Source organism: Manihot esculenta, chromosome 15 (genome assembly GCF_001659605.2).
Source record: "Manihot esculenta cultivar AM560-2 chromosome 15, M.esculenta_v8, whole genome shotgun sequence".
In the NCBI taxonomy this organism is placed as follows: domain Eukaryota; kingdom Viridiplantae; phylum Streptophyta; class Magnoliopsida; order Malpighiales; family Euphorbiaceae; genus Manihot; species Manihot esculenta.
In genome coordinates, this window is record NC_035175.2 from 26,253,941 (window position 1) to 26,277,438 (window position 23,498).

General features: G+C 36.4%; 1 protein-coding gene and 1 long non-coding RNA gene across 2 annotated transcripts; one reads left to right on the forward strand and one right to left on the reverse strand.

Moving 5' to 3' along the window:
- Window positions 1-440: 440 nt before the first annotated feature.
- Window positions 441-1,017, reverse strand: LOC110602699. The gene is made up of 3 exons (XR_002486013.2): window positions 951-1,017; window positions 599-687; window positions 441-503 (listed from the first exon to the last, which is right to left on the reverse strand). It is a non-coding gene; the product is annotated as an uncharacterized LOC110602699 (long non-coding RNA).
- A 1,117-nt stretch (window positions 1,018-2,134) lies between these two features.
- On the forward strand, window positions 2,135-22,761 carry LOC110602153 (P-loop guanosine triphosphatase YjiA). The gene is made up of 10 exons (XM_021739592.2): window positions 2,135-2,525; window positions 2,659-2,724; window positions 2,989-3,169; window positions 3,700-3,896; window positions 4,033-4,083; window positions 17,353-17,444; window positions 17,664-17,728; window positions 20,940-21,049; window positions 22,158-22,262; window positions 22,355-22,761. The coding sequence occupies exons 1-10, from the start codon at window positions 2,259-2,261 to the stop codon at window positions 22,490-22,492; spliced, it is 1,272 nt and encodes a 423-aa protein (XP_021595284.1). The 5' UTR covers window positions 2,135-2,258; the 3' UTR covers window positions 22,493-22,761.
- The last annotated feature ends 737 nt before the right edge of the window (window positions 22,762-23,498 follow it).

Consider the following 23,498-nt stretch of genomic DNA (forward strand, 5'->3'; position numbering starts at 1 on the left):
AATTCACATTACAAATACTCACTTATTATTGCAAATCAATTTTAAGATATTCACACCTCAATCGAAAAAACCATAGACAAATCACTCAAAAACACACAAACTGAAAAAGGCTTGCAAACAGATACCAAGGTTCACACAGACAAATTTTATCACCAAAAAGAAAAAGAGACTCAGTGGAGGTAAGCTATTCTCCTTTTACTGATACAAGTTATAAAATATAGAAAATAAAACTAAACTTTACTCTCTAATCAATTTGAATATAAATTATAAAACTAAACCTTACTCTCCAATCACATTGAATATGAACCTATTTATAAGATTAAATTTGATCTGAATTTGCCTCTATAAGAATATATTATCTCCAAAATCCAACATTTATTCATCATACAAACATGATCATAACATGGATATTTAGTTTTGCTATTTACCCAATAGAAGACATGTTAAGCTCCTTCCTAGATAGGGTAATTGTGATAACTGAAACATGGCGGGTGGTTTCTAGGCTGCAACAAGTAGATAAGCACCAGTTATAAGAATTATTGTAATAATAATATTTCAGCATAAACAACTACGTAGATAAAGTTCTTCGGATACTCACGGAAGTAGGCCCTCTTCTAAGGGTTCCCATGTGTCAGTTATATCAATAGATCCAATTGATGTGATTTGATGAAGACCAACAATTCGTCTCTGCAAGTGGTGCATTACCACATAACATGTGAGAGATACGAAAAAAATATAAATGAAGTAGATATTGTATATTACAAAATGTATCAACACGTATTTTGCCTTACAATTGCTAAATTTTTACATAAAATATCATAACTCACATCATTGGAACGAGAAATTGCTCCATTTCAAGAAGATTTTTCCACATAAATATTGCTATGGCACACAAGACATCCAACAACCAAAAAAAAATTTATACATTTATTGTAAAATCAAATACAGACCTTTAGTAATTTAGCAATCATCACAGTTTTGTTGATAGCTCTACCTGGGGCTTTCAGGACAACCTCATCAATGCCTTTGTCCTGTAGGAATATAGAACAAGACATTCAAATACAACTCAATAACTGAAAAACACATTAATTTGATGCAATATAAATACTAAATAAAAAAAATGAAAGGACAATGAAGTCATTGACATTTACATCCACCCCCGCACATAATACATATATACGTATACAAATATATACTGATGTATATACGTGCATAAACATATCACATGCATGATAAAAACGTGAGCACAACTAACTAAGACAATAGCCTCTTCCCCTAACTACCACCTGAAAAACTATGATGTAATCGTATTTGTTGTATTCTATCAAAAACTATAATAAAAATATATAAATTATTATATAAAGGAGTAACGCCCATAGTCCGGTTGCTAGCATTGCACATAATTTTAAAAGGTTGACTCAAATCAGAGGGCTGTATTACTGCAATGATTAATACCTCATTGAAAGAATTATCAAAAGTAAACTCAACATCCTATTGCAATAAGAGCTTTTTTGAAAATTTTTTAATAAATCATCGATAAAAACTTGCATGCCTAAGGAAAGAATGAATTTTCCGTACATTAATTGGGTAAAATATTGACTTAATAATATGTATCTTATATTTACACTGGGCACAAGTTACATGCAATATTATATAATTGCCCATAGTTCTCCACTTTTATTTTTCATGAAAAAGTTACATCATAGAGTTAACACAGAGATTTCGCCATACCTCATACAAAATCGGAGCCCCAATGGCCTCTGCTGATTTTCAATTGCTTTTGTTATAATGAAATGAAAACCCAATTCAACATTGCAAATTAGAGTTCCTCAAGCCGATGGATGAGATTAGAAATCATATGCAACCTTAAAAAATTTCAATCAATCGATTTCCTCTTGCATTTGGAAGATATTAATTTTGGTGGGTTAAATTGAAAAAGTTTTTTCTCCCTTTTATTAGCTTATCACTGGGTTAAAGAGAATGAATTTAATTTGTTAAAAAGAATTATATATAATTTTAAAATGCCTCGCAGAATCGAGACATTTACTAACGTTGTTATTTTATCGCGAAGTAAACCTTAAACCTTCGCGTGAAAATTCTCGAATACACAAGATTTTGTCATGTTTCCTAAAATAAACTACAAATGTTAATACGGAGCAACGCGGCTTAAATAAAAAGCTAGTAACTGTGATAAACCCTCGCCCTCTAAGCAGGGTTTTAGCTTTAGGTTCTGGATTCCTTCACCTCAGACGACCAAAATGGCTGTCAGGTTCCTAATTTCAAGAACTTCACCCAAGAACCTCCACCAACTTCTGCAGCCTGCTCTCCACAAAACTTCGCCAATTTCCCAGTTCCCTCGAAATGTTCATTCCATCATTCCCCCAGAAAATGATATCTGTCCTCAAAATTCCAGGGGCATGGTCTCTGCCTCTGATTACGGTTTTGAAGGAGCTGATGACGCTGCTCTCAGCCTCGATAATCGCGTTCCAGCCACTGTAATCACTGGGTTTCTCGGTTCTGGGAAGGTTAGCTCCATTGATTGCTCTTTCATTTATGATATGCTTTCTGGGTCGTTCTAATTTGTTTTCATGGTGTAAATAACAGAATCTTAATGTTTGTGCATTGGTTTTAGTTGACTTTGTGGGTTTCTTAATGCAGACCACGCTCCTCAATCATATTCTGACATCTCAACATGGCAAGCGGATTGCTGTCATAGAGAATGAGGTCTCAACATTTTATGTCTAATAAATCTTCTACATATAATGTTGTATCTAACTTCAACCAACTGTAGTCTTTTCTATTATCCCAATTCTGATATTCAAGCATCATGGTAATGAAACGGAAAAGTTTGTCAGATTAAAATTTTTTGTCTGTTTAGATGTCAAAATAGGAATCACATTGCAAATTGCTAGGTTTGCACTGATTTGGTAACATTGGAATGGATTTGTCGTGCCTTTGTGTTGTATTTATTTATTTCTGCCTTTGCAGTTTGGTGAGGTGGACATTGATGGATCATTGGTTGCTAGCCATTCTTCTGCTAGTGACGATATAATTATGGTTAATAATGGTTGCCTGTGCTGCACTGTGAGGGGAGATCTAGTTAAAATGCTATTGGAGTTGGTCAAGAAAAAAAGGGATAAATTTGATCACATTGTTATTGAAACCACAGGTAATTTATGATCATTTGACTTGTTAATACTGCATTTTTTTGATGTGGGATCAACTTGGTATCCTTTTTGTTCTCCCTGTTTAACTTAAGACAGTTTTGGTGAAGCTATGATAGTAAATTTAGAGTGTTGAATGTCGTACTTGTCCAAATCTCAGTTTAGTTCTACAATTTTAAAACTACAGTATCTCATTCTCATGAGCATGTAAATTATAATTTTAGAATTTATGGTTTGATGAAATCCTTTTCTATTGTCAAGTATCCTGTGCTTAATGAAAAATCTATTATCTCCCTTCTATGCTTATATATTTGTGTCAAATTCTAAGGGTGTCATGTCAAGTATGACCTCCTCATTCTTGGTCAGTTTCATGATAGCATCTATTTTTTTTTTTTTTTTTTACTTGGAGAATATGAATGCATGCTTCTTACATTGGCATTTGGTGAAGCAGAATTTATGAGTTAACTTCTAAACTGCATTTCAAGTAGTAAACGAAGTTTGACTAGTATACTAAATGATTAAATCCTTTTTGCAGGACTTGCTAAGCCAGGTCCTGTCATAGAAACATTCTGTTCTGATGAACTAGTTTCGCGTCATGTGAAACTGGATGGAGTTGTTACAATGGTCGATTCCAAACATGCCATGCAACATTTGAATGAAGTTAAACCCAGATTTGTGGTGAATGAGGCAGTAGAACAAATTGCATATGCTGACCGCATTATACTGAACAAGGTCAATTTTCTCCCTCGATCGTGTTGGCCTATGGTTGTTGATTTATCAATTTGGTATACTTACTTCCTGATACTTCAGTTGCCTCTAAAACAAAATGAATTCCCATCTTTAGCAGTTTATTCTATTCTTTTGGCAGATAGATTTGGTGTCTGAGACTGAATTACAAAGTTTGACAAAGAGAATCAAGGTAAGGTTTCTCTTGCACATCTTTGTGTTACTGTTAAGTGAAGTCATGAAGAAATAAGTAAGAATAAAGAATGGAAAAAGGATAGGCTCTACTAAACTTGTTAGGTATTGTTGTCATGTGATCTCTTATGAGGCATTTGAGTGTGTAAGCATTTGCATATAGGTGAAGGGGAAAGGAGGGGTGGAAGTTTGATAGACATGTTAAAACTTACCTTGCCATCTTGGTGGATGAGACACTTCTAACTTCTTGGTTTCATTTCATGCCCTTTGTGGTAAGAACCAGTTGCTTATTATCAGAAACTGATGAGATTTTCAAATGGTTATTGACTTCTTACTAGCATGAGCGAATTAAGAGTACTTCAAAAAGGATGTTCCATGTTTTATTGCAATTCATTTTAAACAAGATGCTACCAACAGATAAAATGAAGAGGTAACCAGTTGGATGTGTTATGTGTCAAATGTAAACAGCATTCCAAAACAAAGAATTAGGCAGAGTAAGGAATTGGAAGAGACTTGGTTAAGAAAAGAAATTGAAAAAATGGCAGAAATTGAGAAAGAATTAGAGAGAGTAGATAGAAGAAGCGAGAAAAGAGATCTCTTTGATTATTAATAATCTTGGATAGTTTCCTCTTTATAAGTAAGTTCTTTTTATACTTTTTATATCTTAAAACTGCTTTCTACAGTTACAACTGATTGAGGAGAGTAGTTACAATTGACTAACTAATACAAAATCTAGTTACTCTACTGCTAGACTAATTTCCTCCAAACTCGCTAACTTAGAAAGTCAAATACATCGTGATATATCACTAGCTACTCTATTCGTTGGTCATACATTCTCCACTCCTTGAAGGCATTCTTGTCTTCAAGAATGAAACTTGCTAGTTGATAGAGTGAGAAGCAATTAAGAGAGTATATGATAAGGAAAAGTGTTAATCTTACTAAAAAAGAACCTCCTCAGAGGATACAATAACGATTCCAGGAGAAATCTCCCGTCTAGCTCAAGCTAGCCAAAGTAGTAATGCTTTCTTAGAGAATAAAATAAGAATACAGATAATATCCTCTATTGTGACTACCCCTTTATTGATCTATTCCCTGATCCCAAGCAACAATCATTCCCTATTAATTGTCATCTATGATTCCCGCTAACTGAATTATCCTCTTTTGTCTCTATTTCCAGCTGTCCTGATTCTCCCTTTTTCCTGGACTGATCTCCTATGTCTCTCTTCCTTTGCTTATAGTAGACTCTCAAAGGTTTTGGATTGCTGGCAATGCCTCCTTCCTGATTAACACCTTTGTCCACAAGGCTAAAATAAGGAAATTGGTTGATAAAGTCCGTGTAATCCATCCATGTAGCTTCATCCTCTTTCCTTTCTCACTTAATTAGTAGTTTGTTGCCTGTAGGATGATTTAGAGACGTTTTCCTTTGTAGAATTTGTTCAGGTGCAAATCCTTTCTCCTCCACTTCCAACCCTTTAGGTAGTGCTAAGGTAATCATATGCTGTCCTACTGCCTTTTTCAGTCATGATACATGGAACACAGGTTGAATCCTTGCTTTTTCGAGTAATTTTAGAGGGTAAATTTTAGACGATAAGCGACCTTTCCTACCTTTCCTACCTTCTGAATAATGGAATGGACCGTAATAATGGCTGTCAGCTTGGCATGGATTGTAGGCTTAAGAGAAGTTTGTCTGTGGGGTCAAATTTTGAGAAACACTGAATCTCCCACCTCAAACTCTACATTCCTCCTATGTTTGTTGGTTGTTTCAACCATTCTTTGTTGGGCCCTCTTTAAGTTGAAAGACAATTGGCTTAACAACTCATCTCGAGTGAGCAACTCCTGAGCTACAACCTCTGCTTTAGTTTCTCCAAGTATTACTGCAATGTGGGAGGGGGTCGACCATAAACTGCCTTAAAGGGAGACATGTCTATAGCTGTGTGGTGGCTTGAATTCTGATGCAAAACATCTTAAATAAGTTTTCAGCCTTCTGTTTAAGACTTTTGTCTGACCATCTGTATTTGTTTCCGAGTGATACGTTGAGCTCATCTTCAACTGAGTTCCTTGTAGTCAAAATAGCTCTGACCAGAAAGAACTTATAAAAATAGGATCTATGTCGCTAACAATAGTGCGAGGCATCTCGTGTAATTTAACGATCTCCTTGACAAATAATTCAACTACCGACTTAGCTGAATAGGGATGTCACAGGCCATAGAAATGGGCATACTAGGTGAAGCGATCCACAACTATCAAAATAGCATCCACACCATTTGATTGGGGTAACCCTATGATGAAATTCATAGATATATCCTCGCAAACTCTTGTAGGAATTGGTAGGAGCTGTAGTAAACTTGCAAGTGAGGCTGCCTCATATTTGTTCCTTTAGTAGATTAAACACTTTGCCACAAAACTTTTAATTTTTTTCATCATTCCAAGCTAGAATAGGTTGGCTGCAATTTTTTTATATGTTCGAAACGCATTTGAATTGCCACCTGTTGGAGAAGCATGGAAATTAGCTAATAACTTTGGAACGTATGAAGAATTTGCAGGGATTACTAACCTTCCTTTGTAAAACAATCTGTTCTGAGTCAAGGAATAATTTCCATGAGAATTTGGTTTCTTCTTCAACTGTTGAATGATCTGTTGAAGGTGTTAGTCAACTTCTATTTCTTTTGCAATCATACTCTGGTCAACCCATTGAGAATAACTCAAAATTTATAACTCATACTCTTTATCTTTCCTGGACAATGCATCGGCTACAGAGTTTGTTTTACTTGCTTTATACAAAATTTTGAAATCATAGCCAAGCAACTTAGCTCTCAATCTTGTTGAGCTGGTGTATGAATGTACAACAACATTTGCGGCCCAAAAGATATGGCCTTCAATGCCGAATAGCCAATACTAAAGCCATCATTTCTTTCTCATATGTGGACTTACTGACATTTTTAGGAGAGAAGGCTTTGCTGAAGTATGCTATTGGGCGTCGATTTTGCATCAAAACTGCCCCCACACCCCTTCCAGATGCATCACTTTTGATAATAAATGTTTTGGAGAAATCAGGGGTTGCTAAAACTGGAGAAGAAACTAAAGCCTTCTTAAGATTATCAAAGGCTTGTTTTATTGAATTTTGCCATTGAAAGGGCATTTGATTTTCTTTTTTTAAGTAGTTGAGTGAAAGGTTGAGTAAAGGACCCATATCCCTTAATAAAGCATCGGTAATAACCGGTCAATTCAATAAATTCCTGTATTGCTATTAGATTTGTTGGAATTGGCCACTTCAATACACTGAAAACCTTATAAGGTTCCATTGCGACCCCCTGATGTGATCACATGGCCGAGATACTCAATTACTGTCTTCCCAATTGAACTCTTTCTCTGGTTGACCTTAAACTTCTCTTTCAGTAATAGCCGCAATGCTATCTGCAAATGTGCCAAATGGTCCACCCATGTCTTGCTAAAAGTTAAGATATCATTGAAGAAAACCAAAATGAATTTACATAGATAGGGTCGAAAAAGATCTTTCATTGTGGCTTGAAATGTTGCTAGAGCGTTGGTAAGGCCGAATGGCATAACCACGTAATGACTCGAATGGGTGCGGAATGCCGTTTTAGGAATTTTTGCTTCAACTCTGATTTGATGATATCCTGATTTTAAATCCAATTTGGAAAAGTATCTCGCGCCATTCAACTCATCTAGTAACTCAGAGATTACCGGAATTGGATATTTGTGTGGCACAGTTACCTTGTTTAAGGCCGTATAATCGACACAACATCTCTAGGCAAGACTGGACTCGAAAAAAAGGACTACAACTTGGTCGAATGATTCCTGCTGCTAACATTTCTGCCACCAGTTTCTCTATTTCATCTTTTTGAAAATGTCCACAGCAGTATGGCTGGACATTTACTGCACTAGTGCCCTTTATTAGAGGAATTTTATGATCAGTGTCTTTGCTTGGAGGTAGGCTTGTCACATCAGAGAACAATTCCTTAAAGGGAGTTAATGTTTGGTCCAATTCCTGCTGCTGAGATTGATTGATTCTGGCCTCTATTGAGAAAGAAGGCTGACTACCATCAATCTCCTATGACAACATTGAGAGTTCAACATCCTTGAGTTTCTGTATTTGAGTATCCGAAACTAGAGCTTTAGTGAGAGCTGGATTGTCCGATAGCGTGACCAATTGTCCTTGATACTAAAATGTCATGTATTTGGTTGCCTAATTAATTTGCATGCTCCCCAAAGATTCCAACCAAGCCATTCCCAAAATCAGATCTACACCGCCAAGGGGAAAAATAAAAAGGTCTGCTGACATTTCAATTGGTCCCAGATTAATGCCAATATTGTGACACCTTCCAAATGATTCCACCCTGTGCCCATTTCCCAATTTCACTCCGAATGTGGGAGTGGTCTCCGCAGCAATTTGTAGCTAAGAAACCAATTGAGTAGAAATAAAATTGTGTGTTGCGCCGCTTTCAATCATAATGGTTATTGGTTGCCGACTTACCCTAGTCTTCAATTTCATCGTCTTGGGTGAAGAAGTACTTATTAGAGAAATGAGCTTCATCAGTTATGGTTACCTTAGGAATTTCGGAAGCCACTTCCCCAAATTCTGCTTTTTCCTCTGTCGAAATTTCTTCATCTTCTCTTACAATAATTGCACACCGGGACTTACTTGAACATTCATGCATCGGCTGAAAAGGTTGTTTACACTTATAGCAGAGACCTTTCGCTCTCAAGTCAAGAAACTCTTGATGGGTGTAATGTCCGAACCTCCTGTTGTTCACCGGTGTATTGGTAGGTCGTGAAGAAGAGGTGGCTTTGGAGATGTTTTTGGCAGAGGTGAAGGAGGTTTTGTCGGTCGATTTGGAAGAGGGTTAGGTCACAGCATTGGTTGTGGATCAAAATTGAATAAGAAACCACCTCCTTCACCTCTGCCAAAAACACCGTTGAGTTGCCCAATCTTGTTAACCAATGCTGTGACCTAACCCTCTTCCAAATCGACCGACAAACCCTCTTCCAAATCGTACCCTCAATAGCCAACTTATGGTGAGCCAACTTATGCTGATCCTAATGATATAGGTGGTGGTTTCTTATTCAATTTTGATCCACAACAATATTAGCAGCATCACCTTAATAATTAAAACTCGAAAAGCCAAAGTCAAGATCAACAAGAACCTGCACAACGTTCTTTTTGGTGGTAGTGAAGTTGGTAAATTTCTATATGGTATTTAATTTAAGCTAAAAGTATGTATTTGATATATTTATGTTTATTATATATTTGTATATATTGTTCTCAATTAAATCTATTGATATCATGTCATTTTATGAATTTCGCAAATTGATTTGAAAAATTTGCGTAGCGTCAGGCCGCTACTATGTTGTAACCTGTTTTCATTACCCGTGATTGTGGATGTGACTTAAAACCATGACAGCACCGGCAGGTCGGACAAAAAATGATAGAGTGAGAAGCAATTAAGAGAGTATATGACAAGCAAAAGTGTTAATCTTATTCAAAAAGAACCTCCTCAGAGGATACAATAAGGATTTCAGGAGAAATCTCCTGTCTAGCTCAAGCTAGCCAAAGCAGTAATGCTTTCTTAGAGTATAAAATAAGAATATAGATAATACCCTCTATTGTGACTATCCCTCTATTTATCTATTCCTTGATCCCAAGCAGCAATCATTCCCTATTGATTGTCATGACTATCCCTCTATTTATCTATTCCTTGATCCCAAGCAGCAATCATTCCCTATTGATTGTCATTCGTGATTCCCACTAACTGAATTATCCCGTTTTGTCTCTATTTCCAGCTGTCCCGATTCTCCCTTTTACCTGGACTGGTCTCGTGTGTCTCTCTTCCTTTGCCTATAGTAGACCCTCAAAGGTTTTGGATTGCTAGTGAACCTCTTTTGCAGCCTTTGGTGCAGCATCAAGGAGAGCCTTATGGGTGGCCAACAGCTGCAAGATCTTTTTGTCTTTTCATTTTCTTTGAGCGGTAAATGTTACAGTATTAACACATTTTCTTCCTCTACCTTCTCCTATTTTGAACCCATTCTCTGTGAGTATCACCTGTTACATGATCTCAGCTAATAAACTTCCTCCAAGAACAAGAATATCTCTATATCGAGAAGCCATAAGAAACCTACCAATACCATATTGTAGCTTGCCTTCCCAGTTCCAACTGCAATCTGAATAAAATTGACATTGAGAAGATGAGAGTCACATGCATATTTATTCCACAAATCTTTCCTTTGAGAATGACTGATTGTATATTTTAGCTTGAGCATTTCTGTAGGTTTACAACTCAAATTGGGAGCTTCGTTCACTGTTCCAGCACCTAATTTCCTTGCATATAAAATTGATTTCTTCTTGTCCAAGAAGAACCTTCTCATCAGTGACTTGCTGCCTATTGGCGATTCCTTTTCTTTACTCTCCTTGTGCAAAACACTATTCCAATGCATCTGTATTAGTAAAAGTTGCAACTTCTTCTATCTCAGTGCAATTTCAATAAAAGCTATGGAAGTTGGGTTTTCAACTCAATGCTCTTCCTCAGCAGTAAGTGAAGCATGAGCATTGGACATTTCTACATTATGATGCTCTTTTGCTAAATGTCCACATCGTTAAAGGGAATTGCCTCCACTATTTGCCCGGTATTGGGAGGGGGGTTTGAAAACCATCATAACATTTTTCTATTTCCTTTTCATTTTCTATAAATTCCTGCAGGTCCAAACCTTGAGATGGATCTTTGGGTTTTGCCTCTTGAATCAATTTCCCACCACCATGAGAAATTACCATGTCCTCTTTGTGTTTTATCGCTTGAGAAAATTTCTCCAGCCCTTATATTTCCTCTCCTAACAACTTATCCTATTGTTTCCATTTTTGATTCAGCAACTCCTTTTTGTGTTCTTTTAATCTTCTGTCAACAATTTCCAGCATTCCCTTTTAAGAACCTTCTGGTTCTAAGATAATACTTCCATGGTCTGCTTGTGAAGTAGCAACAGAAGAAATGTATCGAGAAAGAGGAAAGAGGGAGAAGAGGAAGAAATAGAAAGAAAGAGAGGAAAATTGAGAAGAAAGGATCATATATTTCTTGCTGCGAAACCCTAATAGAGCAGAAATTTGAAATACAGATTGAGAAGGAAAGAGGGAACTAAGAAAGTGAGAAAGAACAAAACACAATAAGAATTTCATGAAACATGTTTCTTGACATGAAGGAAACGAGAAATTATGGAGGATGTTAAATTTGGGTCAGGTCTAACTCACTCCAAAAGCTAACTTAAGGGGGAGGAGTGTCTATGGCCCATATAAGGGGCACATTACCCCTTTCCACAACTGATGTGGGATTCAACACACCTCCTCACGCCCAGAATTTTTACTGGTGCATGACACATTTATGGGAGGCCCAACATCGGATGGGAAGGCTCTGATACCATGTTAAATTTGGGCTAGGCTTAACTCACTCCAAAAGCTAGCTCAAGGGGGAGGAGTGCCTATGGCCTATATAAGGGGCACATTACCCCTTTCCACAACCGATGTGGGATTCAACAGAGGAGAATAGAAGAAAGAACTGGAAATCAACAAAAGAAGAAGAAAATATGAGTTGAATTCAAGATATAAATGATGGAAAGAAATTTCAGGGAAACTAAAAGGGCAAAAGAAAAGAAATTTCTGGGAAAGAAGGAAGAAGAAATAGTGGAAACTGAGAAGAAGAAAAGAAGGAACTGAAGTAAGAAAGAAAAGAAATTTCAGGTAAAAGAAAGAAGAATTTAGAGGAAAGAAGAATTTAGAGGGAAGAAGGAAGAGAGTAGAGAAGAAAGAAACCTGATTCCTGATTCCTGAATGGATCTCAAGCCCTCTTGAAGGTTAGCTCTGATACCAATTTGTTATGTATTAGATCTGAATAGCCTTGTGAAACAGAGAATTAGGCAGAGAAAAAAATAGCAAGAGACTTGGTTTATAAAAGTAATAGAAATGGGTGAAATTAAGAGAATTAGTGAGAAGAGATGGTAGAAGAGAGAAAGGAGATTGTTATATGTTATAGGAATAGAGGAAATAAGTCACAGAAGAAATAATAAGTCACAGAACTAGAGGAAATAACAGATTGTTCCAGAGGAATAATAGATTGTATTTGAATGTAAATTGGAGGGTAAAGTGGTTAGGAGGCTGTTAGCCAAGATATTCAGTATAAAAGTGAGAGAGAAGACGCTTGTAAGGCATCAGAAGAATTATTCAATAAAGAATATCTCTCCTCTCCCTCTCATTCTGATTCTCATCTCTCTCTCTTCTCTCTTTCTCATCCCCTTTCTTTCAGAATGGTTTCTCATCTCCATTCTTTCTCTAGCTAAAGCTCGCAATTGGTATCAGAGCAAGGTTTGAATTGGACAACAGTACAGAAGTGACACACTAGACTCGTGAGAATAACAAGATTGACGGCGGACGCACAGAACTCTGAATCTGCAAGAATTTCAGAATTGAAGGACCAGATGCAGGCCCTACAGGAGGAGTCGAAGAGAGAGATATGAGATTTTCTCTAGCGAAGATGAATAAGAAAGAATTGACTCTGAAGATTGAAGAAGAGTCGAGAAGGATTAAAGATGAGCTTGCATTGAAAATCCAAGATTCAATGAACCAAATCTTGGTAGCCTTGCAAAGCGTGGGAAAGGCGAAGGGAATTTATAATGGAGTCAACGAAGAGGTTGGACAGTCCGCCGGACACTCCGCTGCTTCCATAGGAGGACGGGGATGGTTAGATACTCCACCTGGAGGAAACAGCAATCCACAGATGCAATTAAAAGGCCAGTGAGTTGGAAGTGCTGGATCTAATGAGGTGGAAGGTATGTCTAAAATTCTCCCCAAGATCAAGTTGATTACGTTTGATGGCAATGCACCTAGAGCTTGGATAAGAAAATGCATCAAATACTTTGAAGTATAGGAGGATAAGAAAATGAATCTTGCAAGCCTTTTTTTAATTGATAAGGTTGATTCTTGGTACCACAATTGGATCAAGAATGAAGGAAAACATGAGTGGGAAGACTTTGAAAAGGATCTTTGTGAAAGATGTAGAGGAAATTATGAAGTTGAGACAAATAGGGACGGTGGAAGAATACCAAAGCGAGTTTGAAGATGTACGGGTTAGATTGGAAAGATTCATGCCTAACCTTGGAGAGACATACTTTCTCTCAGGGTTCGTAGGTGGATTGAAGGTTGATATTAGACCCATGGTGCGAATGATGAAGCCCTCCTCCTTGCCTCAAGCCTTCCAAGTGGCCAAGTTCCAAGAATAGCTCATTAACTGTGGCAAGAAGAATCCATCTGATGCCAGGAATAACTATTTAGTTTTAAAAACAACAACTCTTCATTCCCAAACACTTATAAGCCATCACTGTCCAACCAATATTATCCCTTCCTCCATAAAAACACCAACCCTGATCAGAAATTCACTTCAGTAGCCCCAGCTAATAACCAGGGCACCACTGTGAGCTCTCACAATCAGTGAACTGCCAGCAGCACCAATCAAAATTATGTAAGAACCACTAGACCCTGTTTCAAGTGTGGGGAGAAGTACTTTCTTGGCCGGAGAAATCATTAATGACTGTGCAAGGGCAAGATGAAGAAGGAGAAGAATTGTGGCATGATGTAGCTGAGGAAGAAACACCTGATACACAGGAGGAAGTCACTCTGTCAGTACATGCAATGGAAGGGAAGTTTGGGGCAGAAACAGTGAGAGTAATAGAAAGGCATAAAAACAGGAAGCTAATCATTTTGATAGACAGTGGAAGCACACATAGTTTCATGGATACTAGAGTAGCTGAGGAATTAAAGATACCTGTGGTGGAAATCGCTGCAATGCCTGTGACAGTAGCTGATGGAAGGAAGACTTTCAGCAACTCCATGACTCCTGCTTTTAAATGGAAAATTCACCAACATGCCTTCATGTTTAACTTTAGACTGTTAGAGATGGGCAGCTTTGATGTGATCCTTAGGGTCGATTGGATGACGTCTTTCAATCCAATCCTGTTTGATTTTGAAGATTCCTCAGTCAGCTTCAAGTATCAAGGGAAGGAGATCACAATGCGAGTAGTTAAAGGAGTGATGCCATTCACCAAACTGCTGCAGTGTCATGGCCTGTAAGAATTTATGCATAAACAAGGAGAAGATTTCTAGACACCAATATTCTGTATACAGTTGCAAGAAGGACAAAATGTTACTAACAATAAAGTCACAAAAGAAGACACATACAATGATCAGCCAAGACTGCGGATCCTGCTTCAGAAATATAAGTGCATTTTTGAATATAGGTACCCTCACTTCAAAAAGGCAAATTGAAAAACAGGTGGAGGAAATGCTGAGATCCGAAGTTATACAACCCAGCACCTGTCCTTATGCCTCACCAGTATTGCTAGTAAAGAAAAAGGATGGAATATGGAGGTTTTGCATTGACTTCAAGAGGCTGAATGATCTCACTATAAAAGATAGGTTTCCCATTCCAATAATTGATGATCTTTTGGATGAACTACATGGAGCAACAATATTTTCAAGAAGACCTGAAGGTAGTGAGGAGCTGTTAATGGCACTACAGTCCATAGTTCAACCCTCTTGGTATCTTAGTTGCTGGCCAGTTATGAAGGGGATCTGTATGCTGCTGAATTGATCACTCAGTTAGCTATTGATCTCAATAGCCATTCTAGTTTGAAGATAAAATAAGGAGTGTTGTACCACAGAAACGGGCTGTATGTTGGGTCTAAGGGAACATTGAGACAAGAATTGTTGAGACTATATCATAATTCCTAGCAGGGAGGGCACTCTAGGTCTAGTATTAATGCCACTTATGTAAGACTGAGCAGACACTTCTATTGGCCTGCCATGATCAACACAGTGACAGAATGGATTAGAGCGTGTGAAGTCTGTGCTAGATGCAAGGTAGAACATGTTGCTTCTCCAGGGTTACTTCAACCTCTACCCATCCCTACTCAAGCATGACAACACATCACAATGGACTTTGTTGAACAGCTGCCTAAGTCAAAAGGTAAAAAAGCTATTCTAGTGGGGATTTGCAGATTCACGAAGTATGCACACTTCCTACTCCTACAACATCCATTTTCAGCCAAAACTATTACAAAGTTGTTCTTAGAGTCAATAACTAAACTTCATGGAGAGCCACAGTCCATTGTATGAGACAGGGACATGATCTTCACAAGTCTCTTTTGGAAGAATCTTTTCAAGACGTTAACTAAGCTGGCCTTTAGCACTGCCTAGCACCCCCAATCAAATGGCGAACGAAAAGACTGAATCAAAGGTTAGAAGGTTATTTGAGATGCCTCTGTTTCTAGCAACCATGCTCTTGGAGTAAATGGCTATCCCTGCAAGAGTGGTGGTACAATATTAGCCACCACAGTGCCATTAAAATGGCACTATTTCAAGCATTATGAGGCTACCCCCCACCTCTACTCACATTCCATCACTCTGAGAAATGCTCAGTGGAGACAGTAACTCAATTTCTACAGAAGAGGCAACACAATTCTCAATTAATAAGAGAGAATCTGCAAAGTTTACAGAGCAGAATGAAGCATATGGCTGATAAAAAGAGGTCTGACAGAGTCTTGGAAGTGGGAGATTGGGTGTACTTGAAACTTCAATCCTATAGACAGACCTCCTTAGCAGTTAGAAAGCAGCTGAAGCTATCTACTAGATATTATGACTGTACAAGATTACTGAGAAAGTAGGTCAGGTAGCAAACAAGTTACTGTTGCCTCCCGATGCAGTAGTCCACCCAGTATTTCAGGTATCTTTACTCGAGAAAAAGGTAGGAGAAGATAAGGTGGTGAGCCAGTAGTTGCTTGCCTTCATTCAAGATGAAGTTGTCATTGCCCCTGAGAAATTGCTCAAGACTAGAGTTATTTTAAGAGACGACCAAAGGGTGATGCAAGAATAATAGATTGTATCTGAATGTAAATTGGAGGGAAAAGTGGTTAGGAGGCTATTAGCCAAGATATTCAGTATAAAAGTGAGAGAGAAGACACTTGTAAGGCATCAGAAGAATTATTCAATAAAGAATATCTCTCCTCTCCCTCTCATTCTTTTTCTCATCTCTTTCTCTTCTCTCTTTCTCATCCCCTTTCTTTCAGAATGGTTTCTCATCTCCATTCTTTCTCTAGCTAAAGCTAACAGAGATATCTTTGATTATTAATGATATTGTATAGTTTTCACTTTACAATTAAGTTTCTATTTATATTTCTCATGATCTTATAACTTTATAAGTGCTTTCTACTGTTACAACTGACTGAGGAGAGTAGTTGTAATTACTATAGAATCTTCTTATTCTACCTCTGGACTAATTTCCTCCGAACTCACTACCTCTGAAAGTCATATACGGTCAACATATCACTATCTACACTACTCCTGGTCAACATATCACTATCTTCACTACTTAGTCATAACTCATAACATGATAGACAAAGCTACTTAGCAGCCTTGAACCTGATGCAGATTGACATATGATACCATTTTATCTATAAGCTAGTGGCAGTAATTCGACTTGATTAGGAGATGTGGGTTACATGACTAACATGTGTTATCACATTAACCATCATATGAAAGAAGTAAGAGCAAATAATTACCTAAGCCCTTTCACAAACCACTTGTCCCCATATGTCGCCTCTTCAGTTTTCTTCAAATCAGCCCAGCTGTACCCTGAATGCATGTTTAATTTTATTTCTTATGGTCCATCTTTATTTTTCTATTATCTGGCATTATGAATGAAGACAATAAAAGAGGCAAATTTAAAAAATTATGCTTTTATTTCCACATAGAAAGCAGAGTGGATGATCATTTCTCTACATATGATTGAAGGCTAGTGTCCACTTCAGTTGATTTATTTTGTTTGCTTGGAACCAATAAATTATAGAAATACATCTCTGAACTATTGGAAGCAGTTTTCAACTAAGTCAAGCAATACATGTTTTCTCTTTGATTAATTTTTCACTGGTTTTTATTGTTCCTTTAACTGAAGCAACCATGTACTTATGTTAGACAAAACTTGTACAATGAAAATGTAAAAAGTTTGCTAAATGAGATGTTAATTGCAGTCTTGGCAATTTAGCGGAAGCTATGAACAGAATGGAGTGGCTTGACCTTCTAACATGAGGCTTTTTCACTTGTATTTCCACTATTTGATTGTTACTGTTTAACCTTTATAACTTGGTGCTTTTTGCATGCATCTACTCTTATGAAGGTACAATTGAATTTCTATACTTGTGTGTTTTTTGGTTCTTTTATCAGCATATTAATGGCATGGCTCCGATTAGGCTGGTCAAATATGGGTCTGTTGACATGGACTTTGTCTTGGGAATAGGAGGATATGATCTTGAAAGGTTGCTTCCTGCTCTGCTCCACCCAGCTATCATGTCTTTGACTTGCAACTCATAAATATATATGTGTTTGTGTGATTTTTACATTTCCATTTATTCCTTATTTTCTGTGATTTATATTTAAATTTATATTTATTTTCTGGATAATACAATTAAATTTATGAAGCATATACATGTATCAATCTGTGGAATGCTGTGTTTGTGATGTTTTGATTTGTGCAGGATTGACTCTGAAGTTCATATGGATGATAAATGCAGTGCATTGCATCAACATGAGGCTGCAAAAGGTTGTCTGTTTTTGCCCTTTAGTCTTTATTATTTGTCTGTCTTTATCGCAACATTGCTCCTTTCGTTCCATATCTTTAGGTTAGCAGTAAAAGCTTATATATTTATGAGTGGCGAATAACGTATTAATGGAATCTGAGAGTTCACATAATTTTTGACCTTCGACGGGATGGAACATTAGCAATTGTCTATGGTGATTTGGCAATGCTAATTTTTGTTGGTTGTATGCATTTTGATAACTTCTTTTGGAAGTTGCTAACCTTCTTTAAAAATCATTTTATAGTGATTCATTATATGTTAGTAACAACTTTTGTTGCTTTTACTAGATTCTGGATTGTTTTTTGCCCAGAAATTATTCTCTTTCAAGTTTGTATTGTCTAGTTCCAGGTCATGCTTGCATGCATGCTAATATGCATATTCACTTATTTCTTAATTCCCTTAACTAGATTCTTAAGTGGTAGATTTAAATGTCAATTTGTGTTGCAAAACATGTTCTGTTCCCTTTGACACTATATGATTCTGTCACTCATACGAGGAAAGGTATAGGAATAGAGCTGGATAAGTATTGTATTTGGAGGGAAAAATTGTTGGAGGCCGTTATAGCTGTTGAGATAGTTAAAGGCAGTTATTTTAGGAGAAACCTTGTATAAAGGGGAGCTGGAACTATGTACAGATCCATTCTAGAATTCTTGAAGAGTCAATAATAATTCTCTCCTTCCCTCTATTCTCTCGGTTCTCTCTATCTCTCTATCTCTCTTTCCTCTTTCCTCTTTCCTCTATCCTCCTATCTCCTTTCTATTTCTCTTCTTCCTATTCTTCTATCGCTTTCTGTTTTCTGTTTCTGTATCGTTCTGTGTTAGGGTTCCACCTAACAATTGGTACAAGAGCTGTTTGAGGGTGGGCATAGACTGCCAATTGCTTTCGGAGGTCACAAGGATGGCTCGACCAGTGGTGGTAGGTCCAGAAGCTGTTAAACTGGCAGAACTGGAAGATCAAGTGAGAAGCCTCACGAGACTCGGAAGCACGTGGAAATGCTAAGAGTGGATCTTAAAGACTTGCGGGAGGAAGTGAAGAGGAGTATTGTGGAATCAAGGCAATCTATCATGGAAGAATTGACTGCTGTTATGGCTAAAATGTTAGGCACTCGAGTTAAGGATATTAATTCTGTTGAGAAAGAATCAGTGGGGATGGGGAAAATAACAATCTTGGAAGTAAAGATCCCATGGGAATCATGGGAAGAGGACATCATTACCAGTCCTGAAAGAGTCTGAGAATGGCCAGAATGGGATTCTAGCAGCTCAAGAAAATGTTGCCCGAGATTGAGTTGATACTTGATAACCTTTGAAGGGGGTGATCCGAGGGTATGGCTGAGGAAGTGTAGCAAGTACTTTGAAGTTTATGAGGTGCCTAAGGATAAAAGAGTAAGCATAGCGAGCCTCTACTTGATGGGCAAGGCTGACTCTTGGTACAATAATTGGGGTAGAGAGAGAATTACCCAATTGTTGAAAGAATTTGAGGCTGATTCTCTATAGGAGGTTTGGAGAGCAAGGATTAGAAGATGTTGTGGAGGAGTTTTTGAAGATGAGGCAAGAAGGGATTGTGGAGGATTACCAAGATAAATTTGAAGATATAAGGGTGAGAATGGAAAGATTTGTACCTGTCTTGGATGAATACTACTTCCTGTCAGGGTTTATTGGAGGGCTTCGAGATGAAATTAGGCCTATGGTAAGAATGTTGAGGCCCACTAATCTTGCCCATGCCTTTGAAATTGCAAGGCTGCAGGAGCCATTACTGCAAAGCTATGGAAATCCTACCTTAGCCCCTAAGCCTACATTCGCCTTCTACAAACCAGCGCTGAACTCTAATACCAGTAACTCCCAATCCTTGACATATAAAACTTCTCAGTTACATCAGAATTTCCCTTATTCCACCAAGCCACCAAATGAGAGCACAACCACAAGAAGTGCCTCCAATGTCCCTACTAAACCTGACTCCACAACCAGCACCAGTTCAGTAAACCAAGCTCCCACTAAGACGGACGCTGCAAACCCTGTAAACACTACCAAACCAGCAAGACTTTGCCATAGATGTAAGAGATAAATTTTTCCTGGGCACTAGTGCAAGGCCAAGACAGCCATGGCATTGTAGATGGAGAAGCAGGGTAAGGAAGGGAGTGAGAAGTGTATGGAGGAAAAGTCCAATTACCAGAAAACACTTCCCATGAATCTTTTGTTTCATGTATCTCTACTCAAGAAGAAATTGGGGGACAGTGTAATTCCTCAAACACAGCTGCCTAGTATGGTGGAGGAAGAATTGTTGGTGGCTCCTGCTGCTATACTCAAGACAATGACTGTTGAAAGAGATGGCCAATCTGTTATTCGACGTCTGGTTCAATGGACCAACCTGACTACTGAAGAAGCTACTTGGAAAGACAGGGCCTTCAACCAAGCTCAATTCCCTTATTTTCAGCATCCTTGGGGACAAACATGCTCTTATGGAGGGGGTATTGTCACGTATAAGAGGAAAAGGTATAGGAATAGTTGGAGGCAGTTATAGCTGTTGAGATAGTTAAAGGTAGTTATTTTAGGAGGGACATCTTGTATAAAGGAGTGCTGGAACTATGTACAGATTCATTCCAGATTCTTGAAGAATCAATAATAATTCTCTCCTCCTTTCTATTCTTTCGATTCTCTGTATCTCTCTCTTTCTTCTATCCTCTTATCTCCTTGCTATTTCTCTTCTATTCCTATTCTTCTATCTCTTTCTGTTCTCTGTTGCTTATAAGTGTTAGGGTTCCTACCTAACAGATTCTTAGGTAACATCAACACTGATTGAGTGTTCAAAACTTTCATTATGGTTTTGAAACCACCATTGGTAGGAGTAGGTGTGCTAAATAGCATTAGTTTGTCTGGCATTTTGTTATATTTTGCTGTTTTTCTTTTCAGAACCACTTTTATGAAATTGTTATTCAAATAATTTTTGTTTTTCTATTTGGTAATAGAATGAAAAATAGTTGTTAGGCAAAAAACTATGTAAATATGTTTGGTTAAAATAGTTGTTTGAAGTGTTGATATGGTTAAGATTAATGAAAAGGACATATATTGATTAAGTATTTTATAAGATAATTGATTACATATATATAGATGTTATTTTACTGGAAGTTGCGTAACAAGCAATTCTAATGTATAAAATTCCTTATGGTTGATGTTGTAGATCATAAGGGGCATCATCATCAGGAATGTAAATCTCATCACGACCATGTGCATGATTCTAGTGTCTCTAGTGTCAGTATTGTCTCCGAGGGAACTTTGGATCTCGATGAGGTAAAGTACCAGCGCAATATACATCTCCCTCAATGCATAGATGATTAGCTGTTCTGCTATATATATGCACACACGCACAACCACACACTTTATTTTTTTTCTGATTAAAAGGAGCACTTGAATCTCATTTTGTCTAATCTAAATTCTTTTTAGAAAATTTTATTTCTCATAAATGTCTTGTCATAAATTTTACTGGAGCAATTGGCCTTGAGATTGACTAGAGGATATATTTGTCACAAATTATGAAGTTCTATATAAATGCTATAAGATTTAGGCCAAATGGTAAAGAAAAAGCCAAAATTTTAGTGCTTTTTTTCAGTTATGGCTGATATTTTTTTCTTATCAATTTTAGTTTAATATCAAAGTTTTGTATTAATTACAACCTATTGTTAAAAATTAAGAATGAAGCTATTGACGTGGAGACTGAATGGCATTAATATTATTATTTTGTCATTGACAGGGAGAGAAGTATGATAATGAAAAATCTAAAACTCGAATTTTTTCCATCGTTGCTTAATTTTATCCAGCAAACATATTTTGACCGAAATTAGTTAAAAGTAATATTTATTTTTTATTTTTAATACAATAAATTTAATATTTATTTTACTTAATATGATTAAAATAAATAAAAAAAATCGTAATTTCTTCCCTTGATTTTTGAAGATGAGGATCAAATTTTAATTTTTAGAATAAGAAATTTATGTAAAACTGTCCATAATAATATCAATTATCATTTTAGCATACATGTATAATTAATGATCAATATCTCAATGGATGTTTACATAATATTATGTGGAAAACAAGGAAAGAGATAGAGGCTCTCTCCCCCTCCACCCACCATCCTCTTTTTTCCTCCCTCCACCCACCTCTCTCTTTTTGTCTCTCCTCCTCCTCTCCATCTTTCTCTCGTCCTTCCATTCATGGCTACTTTTAATGGTGAGATTATCAGACTTTTCTCTATCACACCTGTAATTTTTGAGAGCAAATAGTTTTAACATTTAGCTAGTGGTGAGAATACGAAATAAGGCTCAGTTTGGTGAATACAAAATATGGTTAACAATAGCTGATCCTAACTAGTTTGAGATAAAAGTTTAGCTATTATGATCAGGTATCTGATTGGCTTGAAAGACTAATTGAAGAAAATAGCGAGGACCTGTACAGGATGAAAGGTGTCTTATCGGTGGCTGATTCTGATCAGCGTTATATTTTTCAGGTGCTCTGAATTTTCTGTGATGCAACATCTATGCTTTATCTAATTTATTTTTTGAGCTTACCCCATTTTTCATGCGGTGCTGTTTGTTTCAGGGTGTGCATTCTCTGTTAGATGGGTGTCATGGAAAGCCGTGGGGATCTGATGAAAAGAGAATAAACAAGCTTGTGTTCATAGGAAGAAATTTGAATGAAAATTCCCTTAGAAAAGGTTTCAAAGGTTGTCTAACTTGAAATATTGAAGCATACTTTGGTAAGAAGGGATTATTCAGAGATCCTGAAGCTCATACTCCACCTCTTCTACACACTCCTTTAAATAAGGAGTGACTGAATTTTTTAGTCTGTAATATGTTGATGGAAAGATTAAAAGAAACGTTGATAGGTTTTTTTATTTAAAAAAGGCCAAGTATAGACAATTTTGGATTTTTTTTATATGAAATATTAAGTATTAATTGATGTATGCTGGTTTGTTTCTGGATTGTTATTAAGGTTTGATTCATATCCTTCATTCTTGATATTCAATTTATGATTGATCAATTTACTTGATATTATTAGATAAAAACTTTTTGTAATTGAAAAATGATCTCCAACTGTATTGATAAGGATCATGGAAAAATTGCAATTAAGTCCTTATGTTATCGAAAAGTAATTAGTTTGGTCTCTCGATTTTTAAAAAAATATTAAAATGTTTTTAATATTTTAAAAAGTTTATTAATTAATTTTTTTATTAATTTTAGTTATTAAGTGGTAATTATTTAGGTACTTTTAAAAAAATTTATTAGTTAATTTTTAAAATTTATAAAAAATTTATTAATTTTTTTGTATGAAGTATTTTAGATTTTTTATATTTATTTAATAGTTAAAATTAATTAAGAGGTTAATTAGTAGATTTTTTAAAATGTTAAAGAATGTTTTAGTATATTTTTTAAAATTAAAAAGATTAATTAATGAATTTTTTTATAATATTAGGATTAAATACTGAATTTTTTTTTATGATCATTAATATCGTAGAAATTTTAATCAAAGGAATGAAGGTTGAGATTTGATTACTCCTGCACAAAACATTTAAATGTGAAAATTTATTATCTGCTATGAATTATATGCGAAAGAAAAATCAAATCAATTTTTACAGTTGACATTATTTTTCATGTATCTTTTAAGTGTTTAATGTATTTTAATAAAGAAGTTTGTTATTTTTAATATAAAGATATATTATTATGCAAAAGAAATGATAATATGA

Coding starts and splice junctions, on each gene's coding strand:
- LOC110602153 (XM_021739592.2), top strand. CDS start 2,259: ATGGCTGTCAGGTTCCTAATTTCAAGAACTTCACCCAAGAACCTCCAC. Junction 2,725..2,988: donor TTGCTGTCATAGAGAATGAG/GTCTCAACATTT, acceptor CTGCCTTTGCAG/TTTGGTGAGGTGGACATTGA. Junction 17,729..20,939: donor TCAACATGAGGCTGCAAAAG/GTTGTCTGTTTT, acceptor TTGATGTTGTAG/ATCATAAGGGGCATCATCAT.